Source organism: Hyla sarda, chromosome 7, assembly GCF_029499605.1.
Source record: "Hyla sarda isolate aHylSar1 chromosome 7, aHylSar1.hap1, whole genome shotgun sequence".
In the NCBI taxonomy this organism is placed as follows: Eukaryota; Metazoa; Chordata; class Amphibia; order Anura; family Hylidae; genus Hyla; species Hyla sarda.
Window position 1 is genome coordinate 235,359,843 of NC_079195.1, and position 16,485 is coordinate 235,376,327.

Genomic DNA, 16,485 nt, shown 5'->3' on the forward strand with positions numbered 1-16,485 from the left:
ATGATGATGGGCCCCCGGTGTATGATGATGGGGCCCCCGGTGTATGATGATGGGGCCCCCGGTGTATGATGATGGGGGCCCCGGTGTATGATGATGGGGCCCTCTGATGTTTGATGATGGGGCCCCCGGTGTATGATGATGGGGCCCCCGGTGTATGATGATGGGGGCCCCGGTGTATGATGATGGGGCCCTCTGATGTTTGATGATGGGGCCCCCGGTGTATGATGATGGGGCCCCCGGTGTATGATGATGGGGCCCCCGGTGTATGATGATGGGGCCCCCGGTGTATGATGATGGGGCCCCCGGTGTATGATGATGGGGCCCCCGGTGTATGATGATGGGCCCTCTGATGTTTGATGATGGGGCCCCCGGTGTATGATGATGGGGCCCCCGGTGTATGATGATGGGGCCCCCGGTGTATGATGATGGGCCCTCTGATGTTTGATGATGGGGCCCCCGGTGTTTGATGATGGGGGCCCCGGTGTATGATGATGGGGCCCCCGGTGTATGATGATGGGCCCTCTGATGTTTGATGATGGGGCCCCCGGTGTATGATGATGGGGCCCCCGGTGTATGATGATGGGCCCCCCGGTGTATGATGATGGGGCCCCCCGGTGTATGATGATGGGGCCCCCCGGTGTATGATGATGGGGCCCCCGGTGTATGATGATGGGGCCCCCGGTGTATGATGATGGGGCCCCCGGTGTATGATGATGGGGCCCCCCGGTGTATGATGATGGGGCCCCCGGTGTTTGATGGGCCCCCGGTGTTCTCCTCTGGGTCTGTGGCTCTTTGTGCTGTCCCCGCCGGCGCGGCTTTCTTTGGCGCCCATTGTTGCGGTGCCAGCTCCTGGGATTGCTCTACCTGGCACGCCGATGTTCCCAGCACTGGTGGCATTCCATTGTCTTTGTCCTGTTCACAGATGCAGCTTTGTTACTTTGTCTCATTGTTTATGGCTCCCACAATCCTCTGCTGTCTGATCATCCAGAGCCTCCTTGTTCATGAATAAACATGTGGTTACAGGTCGTTACCTGCCGTTCTGGGTCTGGAGAGAGCTGAGTGACTCTGTGCTCTGCGGTGGATGATGGGGGGGGGGGGGGGGGGTTGTTGCTCTGCGGTGGATGATGGGGGGGGGGGGGGTTGATGCTCTGCGGTGGATGATGATGGGGGGGGGGGGTTGTTGCTCCGCTGTGGATGGGGGGGGGGTTGTCGCTCTGCGGTGGATGATGGGGGGGGGGTTGTTGCTCTGCGGTGGATGATGGGGGTTGTTGCTCTGCGGTGGATGATGGGGGTTGTTGCTCTGCGGTGGATGATGGGGGTTGTTGCTCTGCGGTGGATGATGGGGGTTGTTGCTCCGCGGTGGATGATGGGGGGGGTTGTTGCTCCGCGGTGGATGATGGGGGGTTGTTGCTCTGCAGTGGATGATGGGGGTTGTTGCTCTGCTGTGGATGATGGGGGTTGTTGCTCTGCGGTGGATGATGGGGGGGTTGTTGCTCTGCGGTGGATGATTGGGGGTTGTTGCTCTGCGGTGGATGATGGGGGGGGGGGTTGTTGCTCCGCGGTGGATGATGGGGGTTGTTGCTCTGCGGTGGATGATGGGGAGGTTGTTGCTCTGCTGTGGATGATGGGGAGGTTGTTGCTCTGCGGTGGATGATGGGGGTTGTTGCTCCGCTGTGGATGATGGGGAGGTTGTTGCTCTGCGGTGGATGATGGGGGTTGTTGCTCCGCGGTGGATGATGGGGGTTGTTGCTCCGCGGTGGATGATGGGGGGTTGTTGCTCTGCGGTGGATGATGGGGGGTTGTTGCTCTGCGGTGGATGATGGGGGGGGTTGTTGCTCTGCGGTGGATGATGGGGGGGGGGGGTTGTTGCTCTGCGGTGGATGATGGGGGTTGTTGCTCTGCGGTGGATGATGGGGGGGGGGGGGTTGTTGCTCTGCGGTGGATGATGGGGGGTTGTTGCTCTGCGGTGGATGATGGGGGTTGTTGCTCCGCGGTGGATGATGGGGGGTTGTTGCTCTGCGGTGGATGATGGGGGGTTGTTGCTCTGCGGTGGATGATGGGGGTTGTTGCTCTGCGGTGGGTGATGGGGGTTGTTGCTCTGCGGTGGATGATGGGGGGGGGGGTTGTTCCTCCGCGGTGGATGATGGGGGGGGGGGTTGTTGCTCTGCGGTGGATGATGGGGGGGGGGGGTTGTTGCTCTGCGGTGGATGATGGGGGTTGTTGCTCTGCGGTGGATGATGGGGGGTTGTTGCTCTGCGGTGGATGATGGGGGTTGTTGCTCTGCGGTGGATGATGGGGGTTGTTGCTCTGCGGTGGATGATGGGGGGTTGTTGCTCTGCGGTGGATGATGGGGGTTGTTGCTCTGCGGTGGATGATGGGGGGTTGTTGCTCCGCGGTGGATGATGATGGGGGTTGTTGCTCTGCGGTGGATGATGGGGGGGGGGGGGTTGTTGCTCTGCGGTGGATGATGGGGGGGTTGTTGCTCTGCGGTGGATGATGGGGGGGGGGGGGTTGCTCTGCGGTGGATGATGGGGGGGGTTGTTGCTCTGCGGTGGATGATGGGGGGGGTTGTTGCTCTGCGGTGGATGATGGGGGGGGTTGTTGCTCTGCGGTGGATGATGGGGGGGGTTGTTGCTCTGCGGTGGATGATGGGGGGTTGTTGCTCTGCGGTGGATGATGGGGGTTGTTGCTCTGCGGTGGATGATGGGGGGGGGGTTGTTGCTCTGCGGTGGATGATGGGGGTTGTTGCTCTGCGGTGGATGATGGGGGGGGGGGGTTGTTCCTCTGCGGTGGATGATGGGGGGGGGGTTGTTGCTCTGCGGTGGATGATGGGGGTTGTTGCTCTGCGGTGGATGATGGGGGGGGGGGTTGTTGCTCTGCGGTGGATGATGGGGGGGGGGGGTTGTTGCTCTGCGGTGGATGATGGGGGTTGTTGCTCTGCGGTGGATGATGGGGGTTGTTGCTCTCCGGTCACTCATACTCTCGTTCTCCTCGTTGTTCAGGTTCCGTCACTTTCAGAATTTCTCCCCTCTGGGACATTCCAGGAGAAACGAGTCCTGACCTGAGATCAACTATTTATATAGGAGACCTGTGTATAAGGAGACCTGTGTATAAGGAGACCTGTGTATAAGGAGACCTGTGTATAAGGAGACCTGTGTATAAGGAGACCTTTGTATATAAGGAGACCTGTGTATATAAGGAGACCTGTGTATATAAGGAGACCTGTGTATATAAGGAGACCTGTGTATATAAGGAGACCTGTGTATATATAAGGAGACCTGTGTATATATAAGGAGACCTGTGTATATAAGGAGACCTGTGTATATAAGGAGACCTGTGTATATAAGGAGACCTGTGTGTGTATAAGGAGACGTGTGTGTATAAGGAGACCTGTGTGTATAAGGAGACCTGTGTGTATATATAAGGAGACCTGTGTGTATATATAAGGAGACCTCTGTGTATATAAGGAGACCTGTGTGTATATAAGGAGACCTGTGTATATAAGGAGACCTGTGTATATAAGGAGACGTGTGTGTATATAAGGAGACCTGTGTGTATAAGGAGACCTGTGTATAAGGAGACCTGTGTATAAGGAGACCTGTGTATAAGGAGACCTGTGTATATATAAGGAGACCTGTGTATATATAAGGAGACCTGTGTATATATAAGGAGACCTGTGTGTATATATAAGGAGACCTGTGTGTATATATAAGGAGACCTGTGTATATATAAGGAGACCTGTGTATATGGAGACCTGTGTATATGGAGACCTGTGTATATGGAGACCTGTGTATATGGAGACCTGTGTATATGGAGACCTGTGTATAAGGAGACCTGTGTATAAGGAGACCTGTGTATATAAGGAGACCTGTGTATATAAGGAGACCTGTGTATATAAGGAGACCTGTGTATATAAGGAGACCTGTGTATATAAGGAGACCTGTGTATATAAGGAGACCTGTGTATATAAGGAGACCTGTGTATATAAGGAGACGTGTGTATATAAGGAGACGTGTGTGTATATAAGGAGACCTGTGTATAAGGAGACCTGTGTATAAGGAGACCTGTGTGTATATAAGGAGACGTGTGTATATATAAGGAGACCTGTGTATATATAAGGAGACGTGTGTATATATAAGGAGACCTGTGTATATAAGGAGACCTGTGTGTATATAAGGAGACCTGTGTGTATATAAGGAGACGTGTGTATATATAAGGAGACCTGTGTATATAAGGAGACCTGTGTGTATATAAGGAGACCTGTGTGTATATAAGGAGACCTGTGTGTATATAAGGAGACCTGTGTGTATATAAGGAGACCTGTGTATATATATGGAGACGTGTGTATATATGGAGACGTGTGTATATAAGGAGACCTGTATATAAGGAGACCTGTATATAAGGAGACCTGTATATAAGGAGACCTGTGTATATAAGGAGACCTGTGTATATATATATGGAGACCTGTGTATATATGGAGACCTGTGTATATAAGGAGACCTGTGTGTATATAAGGAGACCTGTGTGTATATAAGGAGACCTGTGTATATAAGGAGACCTGTGTATATAAGGAGACCTGTGTATATATATGGAGACGTGTGTATATATGGAGACGTGTGTATGTAAGGAGACCTGTATATAAGGAGACCTGTATATAAGGAGACCTGTGTATATAAGGAGACCTGTGTATATATATATGGAGACCTGTGTATATATGGAGACGTGTGTATATATGGAGACGTGTGTGTATATAAGGAGACCTGTGTATATATGGAGACGTGTGTATATAAGGAGACGTGTGTGTGTATATAAGGAGACGTGTGTGTGTGTATAAGGAGACGTGTGTGTGTGTGTGTATAAGGAGACGTGTGTGTGTGTATAAGGAGACGTGTGTGTGTGTGTGTATAAGGAGACGTGTGTGTGTGTATAAGGAGACGTGTGTGTGTGTGTGTATAAGGAGACGTGTGTGTGTGTGTATAAGGAGACGTGTGTGTGTGTATAAGGAGACGTGTGTGTATAAGGAGACGTGTGTGTATAAGGAGACGTGTGTGTATAAGGAGACATGTATATATAAGATGATCTGCATATAAGGAGGCCTGTATTTATAAGGAGATCTGTATATATAAGGAGACCTGTGTATAAGGAGACCTGTATATATGAGATCTGTATATATGAGATCTGTATATAAGGAGACCTGTATATATATAAGAAGCTCTGTATATAAGGAGACCTGTGTATAAGGAGACCTGTGTATAAGGAGATCTGTGTATGTATATGTATATGGAGACCTGTGTATATGGAGACCTGTGTATAAGGAGACCTGTATATATTAGGAGACCTTTGTATAAGGAGACCTGTAGATAGGAGACCTATATATAAGGAGACCTGTGTATATATAAGGAGATCTGTGTATATAAGGAGACATGTGTATATATAAGGAGATCTGTATATAAGAAGATCTGTGTATATAAGAAGATCTGTATATAAGGAGATCTGTATATAAGGAGATCTGTATATAAGGAGACATGTGTATATATAAGGAGATCTGTATATAAGGAGACCTGTGTATATATAAGGAGATCTGTATATAAGGAGACATGTGTATATATAAGGAGATCTGTATATAAGGAGACATGTGTATATATAAGGAGATCTGTGTATATAAGGAGACATGTGTATATATAAGGAGATCTGTATATAAGAAGATCTGTGTATATAAGAAGATCTGTATATAAGGAGATCTGTATATAAGGAGACATGTGTGTATATATAAGGAGATCTGTATATAAGGAGACCTGTGTATATAAGGAGACCTGTGTATATAAGGAGACCTGTGTATATAAGGAGACCTGTATGTAAGGAGACCTGTGTGTATATATAAGGAGACCTGTGTGTATATATAAGGAGACCTGTGTATATATAAGGAGACCTGTGTATATATAAGGAGACCTGTGTTTATAAGGAGACCTGTGTATATAAGGAGACCTGTGTGTATATAAGGAGACCTGTGTATATATAAGGAGACCTGTGTGTATATATAAGGAGACCTGTGTATATATATATATGGAGACCTGTGTATATATAAGGAGACCTGTGTGTATATATAAGGAGACCTGTGTATATATGGAGACCTGTGTATATATAAGGAGACCTGTGTGTATATATAAGGAGACCTGTGTGTATATAAGGAGACCTGTGTGTATATAAGGAGACCTGTGTGTATATATAAGGAGACCTGTGTGTATATATAAGGAGACCTGTGTGTATATATAAGGAGACCTGTGTGTATATATAAGGAGACCTGTGTGTATATATAAGGAGACCTGTGTGTATATATAAGGAGACCTGTGTGTATATATAAGGAGACCTGTGTGTATATATAAGGAGACCTGTGTATATACAAGGAGACCTGTGTATATACAAGGAGACCTGTGTATATACAAGGAGACCTGTGTATATATAAGGAGACCTGTATATAAGGAGACCTGTGTATATACAAGGAGACCTGTGTATATACAAGGAGACCTGTGTATATACAAGGAGACCTGTGTATATACAAGGAGACCTGTGTATATACAAGGAGACCTGTGTATATATAAGGAGACCTGTGTATATATAAGGAGACCTGTGTATATATAAGGAGACCTGTATATAAGGAGGCCTGTAGAAGACATTGGCCCAGATTTATCAAACTGTGTAAGGCTGGGTTCACACTACGTTTTGTCCCATACGGGAGCGCATACGGCAGGGGAGCTAAAACCTCGCGCTCCCGTATGTCACCGTATGCGCTCCCGTATGTCATTCATTTCAATGAGCCGACCGGAGTGAAATGTTCGGTCCGGTCGGCTCATTTTTGCGCCGTATGCGCTTTTACAACCGGACCTAAAACCGTGGTTGACCACAGTTTTAGGTCCGGTTGTAAAAGCGCATACGGCGCAAAAATGAGCCGACCGGACCGAACGTTTCACTCCGGTCGGCTCATTGAAATGAATGACATACGGGAGCGCATACGGTGACATACGGGAGCGCGAGGTTTTAGCTCCCCTGCCGTATGCGCTCCCGTATGGGACAAAACGTAGTGTGAACCCAGCCTAAGGGAGCGTTCCCACGCTATTTGTTTTTGCGGGTTTTGCTGCGTATTTGAAAGTGGGCGGGCTCTCCTCGGATGTCCGTAGCAGATTTTCCACGGAGGAATTTACGCTGCGGAAAATCCGCCGCAAGCCCCATTGAAGTCAGTAGGGACTGCGGCGGATTTTCCGCGGTGTAAATTCCACCGCTGAAAATCTGCTACGGACAGCCGAGAAGAGCCCGCCCACATTCAAATACGCAGAGGAAAACCAGCCAAAAAAAAATAGCGTGTGAACGCACCCTAAGAGAAAGAGTGGAGGGATTTCCCACAAGAACCAATCACAGCTCTGCTTTCACTTTACCTCAGCTCGTTAGCTGAGCTGTGATTGGCTACTGTGGGAAAATCTCTCTATTTTTTCTCTTACACAGTTTGATAAATCTGGGTCATTGTGCGACACGATGCGACATTTTTTCCCGACGGACCCGATGTGGATTCTCCCAAACCCGAAAAAGGGGCGTAACCCGACATTTCTGAGCTTTCCCTCGTATTTATAAAGGTTTCCAACCCGAATTTGTTGAATTGTTGTGGATTTTTTCTCGACAACTCAGAGGAGAGGGAAACCAAAACCAACAAAACCCACGTGCGACAAACAGGACGCGACATAATAATAAATACCGGGGGAAAAAGCAACATAATAATAAATACCAGGGGAAAAAAGCAACATAATAATAAATACCAGGGGAAAAAGCAACATAATAATAAATACCGGGTAAAAAAGCAACATAATAATAAATACCGGGGGGAAAAAGCAACATAATAATAAATACCAGGGGAAAAAGCAACATAATAATAAATACCGGGTAAAAAAGCAACATAATAATAAATACCGGGGGGAAAAAGCAACATAATAATAAATACCAGTGAAAAAAGCAACATAATAATAAATACCAGGGGAAAAAAGCAACATAATAATAAATACCAGGGGAAAAAAGCAACATAATAATAAATACCGGGGAAAAAAGCAACATAATAATAAATACCGGGGGGAAAAGCAACATAATAATAAATACCGGGGAAAAAAGCAACATAATAATAAATACCGGGGAAAAAAGCAACATAATAATAAATACATGGGGAAAAAGCAACATAATAATAAATACCAGGGGAAAAAAGCAACATAATAATAAATACCAGGGGAAAAAGCAACATAATAATAAATACCGGGTAAAAAAGCAACATAATAATAAATACCGGGGGGAAAAAGCAACATAATAATAAATACCAGGGGAAAAAGCAACATAATAATAAATACCGGGTAAAAAAGCAACATAATAATAAATACCGGGGGGAAAAAGCAACATAATAATAAATACCAGTGAAAAAAGCAACATAATAATAAATACCAGGGGAAAAAAGCAACATAATAATAAATACCAGGGGAAAAAAGCAACATAATAATAAATACCGGGGAAAAAAGCAACATAATAATAAATACCGGGGGGAAAAGCAACATAATAATAAATACCGGGGAAAAAAGCAACATAATAATAAATACCGGGGAAAAAAGCAACATAATAATAAATACATGGGGAAAAAGCAACATAATAATAAATACCAGGGGAAAAAAGCAACATAATAATAAATACCAGGGGAAAAAGCAACATAATAATAAATACCGGGTAAAAAAGCAACATAATAATAAATACCGGGGGGAAAAAGCAACATAATAATAAATACCAGGGGAAAAAAGCAACATAATAATAAATACCAGGGGAAAAAAGCAACATAATAATAAATACCAGGGGAAAAAAGCAACATAATAATAAATACCAGGGGAAAAAAGCAACATAGACTTATAACCCGATGTCCTAAGTAAATGAGGGCCAGTGTGTATTAATTTGCATAAAGAAGCCAAGGAAAGATGGAAAAATCTCCAAAAGGCATCAAATTACAGATTAGACATTCTTATAATATGTCACCAAAAGTTATAGCATGCACTGCCCCCTTTACAGAGCTGAGACCTGCCAGTGTCATGGATTGTTCTCAGTCATCATCTGGGAAGACCAAGTGATGTCATCTCAAAGGTTATAAATGCCCAGACTCATCTGACCTTGCCCCAACAATCAGCACCACGGGTTCTTCTAAGCAGTTGTCTAGAAATCTGAAACTGAAAATAGTTGACGCTCACAAAGCTGGAGAAGGCTATAAGAAGATAGCAAAACGTTTTCAGATGTCAATATCCTCTGTTCGGAATGTAATTAAGAAATGGCAGTCATCAGGAACAGTGGAAGTTAAAGCAAGATCTGGAAGACCAAGAACAATATCAGACAGAACAGCTCGCAGGATTGTGAGAACAACAATTCAAAACCATTGACTGCACAATCCCTCCAGAAATATCTGGCAGACACTGGAGTTGTTGTACACTATTCCACTATAAAGAGATACTTGTACAAATATGGTCTTCATGGAAGAGTCATCAGAAGAAAACCTCTTCTACGTCCTCGCCACAAAAATCAGCGTTTGAACTTTGCAAATGAACATATAGACAAACCTGATGCATTGTAGAAACAAGTTCTGTGGACCGATGAGGTTAAAATTTAACTTTTTGGCCGGAATGAGCAAAAGTACGTTTGGAGAAGAAGGGGAACAGAATTTAATGAAAAGAACCTCTGTCCAACTGTTAAGCATGGGGGTGGATCAATCATGCTTTGGGGTTGTATTGCAGCCAGTGGCACAGGGAACATCTCACGAGTAGAAGGAAAAATGGATTCAATAAAATTTCAGCAAACTTTGGATGCTAACTTGATGCCATCTGTGAAAAAGCTGAAGTTAAAGAGAGGATGGCTTCTACAAATGGATAATGATCCTAAACACACCTCGAAATCCACGGGGGATTACATCAAGAGGTGTAAACTGAAGGTTTTGCCATGGCCTTCACAATCTCCTGACCTCAACATCATTGAAAATCTATGGATAGACCTTAAAAGAGCAGTGCGTGACAGACAGCCCAGAAATCTCAAAGAACTGGAAGACTTTTGTAAGGAGGAATGGGCAAAGATGCCTCAAACAAGAACTGAAAGACTCTTGGCTGCTACAAAAAGCGTTTACAAGCTGTGATACTTGCCAAAGGGGGCAGTACAAGATATTAACTCTGCAGGGGGCACAAACTTCTGCAGACGCCAGGAGAAACTAGTCCTGACCTGAGATCAACTATTTAAATAGGAGACCTGTATATAAGGAGATCTGTATATATAAGGAGATCTGTATATATAAAGAGATCTGTATATGAGGAGACCTGTGTATGAGGAGACCTGTGTATGAGGAGACCTGTGTATGAGGAGACCTGTGTATGAGGAGACCTGTATATATAAGGAGACCTGTATATATAAGGAGACCTGTGTATGAGGAGACCTGTGTATAAGGAGACCTGTGTATAAGGAGATCTGTATATATAAGGAGATCTGTGTATAAGGAGACCTGTGTATAAGGAGACCTGTGTATATAAGGAGACCTGTGTGTATAAGGAGACCTGTGTATAAGGAGACCTGTGTATATAAGGAGACCTGTGTATATAAGGAGTCCTGTGTATAAGGAGATCTGTATGTATAAGGAGATCTGTGTATAAGGAGATCTGTGTATAAGGAGACCTGTGTATAAGGAGACATGTATATATAAGGAGACCTGTGTATATAAGGAGACCTGTGTATATAAGGAGACCTGTGTATAAGGAGACCTGTGTATAAGGAGACCTGTGTATAAGGAGACCTGTGTATATATGGAGACCTGTGTATATATATAAAGGAGACCTGTGTATAAGGAGACCTGTGTGTATAAGGAGATCTGTTTATATGGAGACCTGTGTATATATATAAAGGAGACCTGTGTATAAGGAGACCTGTGTATAAGGAGACCTGTGTGTATAAGGAGACCTGTGTGTATAAGGAGACCTGTGTGTATAAGGAGACCTGTATATATATGGAGACCTGTGTATATATGGAGACCTGTGTATATAAGGAGATCTGTTTATATGGAAACCTGTATATATATAAAGGAGACCTGTGTATAAGGAGACCTGTGTATATAAGGAGATCTGTTTATATGGAGACCTGTGTATATATATAAAGGAGACCTGTGTATAAGGAGACCTGTGTATATAAGGAGACCTGTGTATATAAGGAGATCTGTTTATAAGGAGACCTGTGTATATATAAGGAGACCTGTATATATAAGGAGACCTGTATATATAAGGAGACCTGTGTATAAGGAGACCTGTATATATAAGGAGACCTGTATATAAGGAGACCTGTGTATAAGGAGACCTGTGTATATAAGGAGACCTGTTTATAAGGAGACCTGTGTGTATAAGGAGACCTGTGTGTATAAGGAGACCTGTGTGTATAAGGAGACCTGTGTGTTTAAGGAGACCTGTGTATAAGGAGACGTGTGTATATATGGAGACCTGTGTATATAAGGAGACCTGTTTGTATAAGGAGACCTGTGTATATATGGAGACCTGTGTATATATGGAGACCTGTGTATATATGGAGACCTGTGTATATATGGAGACCTGTGTATATATGGAGACCTGTGTATATATGGAGATCTGTATATAAGGAGACCTGTGTGTATAAGGAGACCTGTTTGTATAAGGAGACCTGTGTGTATAAGGAGACCTGTGTGTTTAAGGAGACCTGTGTATAAGGAGACGTGTGTATATATGGAGACCTGTGTATATATGGAGACCTGTGTATATATGGAGACCTGTGTATATAAGGAGACCTGTGTATAAGGAGACCTGTGTATAAGGAGACCTGTGTATAAGGAGACCTGTGTGTATAAGGAGACCTGTGTGTATATAAGGAGACGTGTGTATATAAGGAGACGTGTGTATATAAGGAGACGTGTGTATATAAGGAGACCTGTGTATATGGAGACCTGTGTATATCTCCTCTGACCGTGCGGTGGGTGTGGCCATGATGGCGGTCTCCTCTGACCGTGCGGTGGGTGTGGCCATGATGGCGGTCTCCTCTGACCGTGCGGTGGGTGTGGCCATGATGGCGGTCTCCTCTGACCGTGCGGTGGGTGTGGCCATGATGGCGGTCTCCTCTGACCGTGCGGTGGGTGTGGCCATGATGGCGGTGTCCTCTGACCGTGCGGTGGGTGTGGCCATGATGGCGGTCTCTTCTGACCGTGCGGTGGGTGTGGCCATGATGGCGGTGTCCTCTGACCGTGCGGTGGGTGTAGCCATGTTGGCGGTCTCCTCTGACCGTGCGGTGGGTGTGGCCATGATGGCGGTCTCCTCTGACCGTGCGGTGGGTGTGGCCATGTTGGCGGTCTCCTCTGACCGTGCGGTGGGTGTGGCCATGATGGCGGTCTCCTCTGACCGTGCGGTGGGTGTGGCCATGTTGGCGGTCTCCTCTGACCGTGCGGTGGGTGTGGCCATGATGGCGGTGTCCTCTGACCGTGCGGTGGGTGTGGCCATGATGGCGGTCTCCACGGACCGTGCGGTGGGTGTGGCCATGATGGCGGTGTCCTCTGACCGTGCGGTGGGTGTGGCCATGTTGGCGGTCTCCTCTGACCGTGCGGTGGGTGTGGCCATGATGGCGGTGTCCTCTGACCGTGCGGTGGGTGTGGCCATGATGGCGGTCTCCACGGACCGTGCGGTGGGTGTGGCCATGATGGCGGTCTCTTCTGACCGTGCGGTGGGTGTGGCCATGATGGCGGTGTCCTCTGACCGTGCGGTGGGTGTGGCCATGTTGGCGGTCTCCTCTGACCGTGCGGTGGGTGTGGCCATGATGGCGGTGTCCTCTGACCGTGCGGTGGGTGTGGCCATGATGGCGGTCTCCTCTGACCGTGCGGTGGGTGTGGCCATGTTGGCGGTCTCCTCTGACCGTGCGGTGGGTGTGGCCATGATGGCGGTCTCCTCTGACCGTGCGGTGGGTGTGGCCATGATGGCGGTCTCCTCTGTGTCATGTTCAGGTCAGATGATGCGCCGCCCTGGAACAATGCCCGTGCTCACATATGGCGCCATCACGTGCAGCATGGCGGTTTGGCAGGACCCGCGCCCGCTCTGCAGATATATTCACATCTCGTATTGTGGGGGATTTTCCGGAGAAGCCAGGGTTGTGATGCGGCGAGATAAGCGCCATTTTTTACCTGACGTGTTGAGGGTTTTTTCTTTCCTCGTAGTAAATACTTTTATTTTTGTTTTGTTTTTTTCCAGCTCAGAGAATTCCGGGAGTGAAGACGGCCGCCATCTTTACGAGAGTGATCTAGTGGGAGGAGCAGCCGACCGGTGGACGCGTTTCACGCTTCTCCTGATGAATATGGCAGAAAAGTGTGGTGACAGCGTGCTGGTAAGAGCCCCTGGTTATGGCGCCCTCTGGCGGTACATTCTACGCGCGGCGATGACATATAGCGCAGCGCTGTACACGTTATTTTCGGTGTGTATATGAGTCTGGGCACAGATATGGCGCAGATTTGGCGCCGTCACTCCATCAGGATCCGTCGCCCCGTATAAGAACCCATTGTCTTCTGCTGGGCGAGGTCCTGAGGTTTATTGTAGCAGGTGACAGGTGAGTGGACGGCGCCAATTCCTCACACCCCGGCGCATCACATGCAGAACGACTCCTGTAAACATTAACCGCGCTCATTGTACGGGACGCGGCGACTGGGGGAGGGGGGGGGGCTATGATGCCCTTGAGCCTGGACAATATGGCGGTATGGCAGGAGGCCCCATAAACATTTAATCACATAAATAAGGTCACAGGTGATTGTCGCCATGACCGCCTTTACCGCCGCCGCGCCCGTCACCTTTACCTACAACCTGAGGAAACTATTTGGTTTCTTTCCAGTTTAGTTTAATTTTCAAACTAAAAAATTTCCGATGATGACGGCAGATGTGAGCGCGCCCGGAGGTGATGTCACCGGGCAGGGGAAGAAACGTAGCGACAAAACGGAAAAAAAAACTGTTTCTAGAGAATTTTTTTTTTTAAAGAAGATTAAAGGGGGGGGGGTTCGGTTAAACGTGGCGCATCCGCATGGTATTTCATGAGTGTATGGGGGTCCCCTATGGTGAGTGTATGGGGGTCCCCTATGGTGAGTGTATGGGGTCCCCTATGGTGAGTGTATGGGGGTCCCCTATGGTGAGTGTATGGGGTCCCCTATGGTGAGTGTATGGGGGTCCCCTATGGTGAGTGTATGGGGGTCCCCTATGGTGAGTGTATGGGGTCCCCTATGGTGAGTGTATGGGGTCCCCTATGGTGAGTGTATGGGGGTCCCCTATGGTGAGTGTATGGGGGGCCCCCCTATGGTGAGTGTGTGGGGGGCCCCCCTATGGTGAGTGTGTGGGGGGCCCCCCTATGGTGAGTGTGTGGGGGGCCCCCCTATGGTGAGTGTGTGGGGGGCCCCCCTATGGTGAGTGTGTGGGGGGCCCCCCTATGGTGAGTGTGTGGGGGGCCCCCCTATGGTGAGTGTGTGGGGGGCCCCCCTATGGTGAGTGTGTGGGGGGCCCCCCTATGGTGAGTGTGTGGGGGGCCCCCCTATGGTGAGTGTGTGGGGGGCCCCCCTATGGTGAGTGTGTGGGGGGCCCCCCTATGGTGAGTGTGTGGGGGGCCCCCCTATGGTGAGTGTGTGGGGGGCCCCCCTATGGTGAGTGTGTGGGGGGCCCCCCTATGGTGAGTGTGTGGGGGGCCCCCCTATGGTGAGTGTGTGGGGGGCCCCCCTATGGTGAGTGTGTATGGGGCCCCCCTATGGTGAGTGTGTGGGGCCCCCTTTTCCTCTGGTCTCGTTCTCATGCAGGATGAGGCTTCTCCGCTTATCATTCGCAGCAGATGACCCCCCCCCCCCCTCATTCACAGAACTGCAGGCTGAGTGATAAGCGGCCGCACCCTCACGACCTTCTGACATCACATGACTCCATTCATAGATGTGACACCTGGCGCCATTGATGACCCGACCAATACGGCGCAATCGGCATCTTCCAGGCCCAGGGCGCGGTATCTGAGGGTAAAAACGTTTCCTGTGAAGGACGTTCCTGTCTATAATTATAATGATGGTGATAGAGCCTGGCTGTGGTGATGATGGTGATAGAGCCTGGCTGTGGTGATGATAGAGCCTGGCTGTGGTGGTGATGGTGATAGAGCGTGGCTGTGGTGATGATAGAGCCTGGCTGTGGTGATGATGGTGATAGAGCCTGGCTGTGGTGATGATAGAGCCTGGCTGTGGTGGTGATGGTGATAGAGCGTGGCTGTGGTGATGATAGAGCCTGGCTGTGGTGGTGATGGTGATAGAGCCTGGCTGTGGTGATGATAGAGCCTGGCTGTGGTGGTGATGGTGATAGAGCCTGGCTGTGGTGGTGGTGGTGATAGAGCCTGGCTGTGGTGGTGATGATGATGATAGAGCCTGGCTGTGGTGGTGGTGATGATGATAGAGCCTGGCTGTGGTGGTGGTGGTGATAATAGAGCCTGGCTGTGGTGATGATGATAGAGCCTGGCTGTGGTGGTGATGATGATGATGATAGAGCCTGGCTGTGGTGGTGATGATGATGATAGAGCCTGGCTGTGGTGGTGATGGTGATGATAGAGCCTGGCTGTGGTGATGATGATAGAGCCTGGCTGTGGTGATGATGATGATAGAGCCTGGCTGTGGTGGTGGTGGTGATAGAGCCTGGCTGTGGTGGTGGTGGTGATGATAGAGCCTGACTGTGGTGGTGATGATGATAGAGCCTGGCTGTGGTGGTGATGATAGAGCCTGGCTGTGGTGGTGATGATGATAGAGCCTGGCTGTGGTGATGATGATGATGATGATGATAGAGCCTGGCTGTGGTGGTGATGATGATGATGATGATAGAGCCTGGCTGTGGTGGTGGTGATGATGATGATGATAGAGCCTGGCTGTGGTGGTGATGATGATAGAGCCTGGCTGTGGTGGTGATGATGATAGAGCCTGGCTGTGGTGGTGATGATAGAGCCTGGCTGTGGTGGTGATGATAATAAAGCCTGGCTGTGGTGATGATGATGATAGAGCCTGGCTGTGGTGATGATGGTGATAGAGCCTGGCTGTGGTGGTGGTGGTGATGATAGAGCCTGGCTGTGGTGGTGGTGGTGATGATAGAGCCTGGCTGTGGTGGTGGTGGTGATGATAGAGCCTGGCTGTGGTGGTGGTGGTGATGATAGAGCCTGGCTGTGGTGATGATGATGATAGAGCCTGGCTGTGGTGGTGATGATAGAGCCTGGCTGTGGTGGTGATGATGATAGAGCCTGGCTGTGGTGGTGATGATGATAGAGCCTGGCTGTGGTGGTGATGATGATAGAGCCTGGCTGTGGTGGTGATGATGATAGAGCCTGGCTGTGGTGGTGATGATGATAGAGCCTGGCTGTGGTGGTGATGATGATAGAGCCTGGCTGTGGTGGTGG

The 16,485-nt window shown here is 48.4% G+C and overlaps 1 protein-coding gene across 1 annotated transcript in view; it reads left to right on the plus strand.

The window, feature by feature from the left end:
* Positions 1-16,485, plus strand: part of SLC6A9 (solute carrier family 6 member 9) — a 183,637-nt gene that overhangs the window by 22,519 nt on the left and 144,633 nt on the right. The window contains exon 2 of the mRNA XM_056533155.1: positions 13,293-13,425. Coding sequence (XP_056389130.1) covers positions 13,390-13,425 — 36 coding nt within the window. The 5' untranslated portion in view covers positions 13,293-13,389. The remainder of the gene's footprint in view (positions 1-13,292; positions 13,426-16,485) is intronic.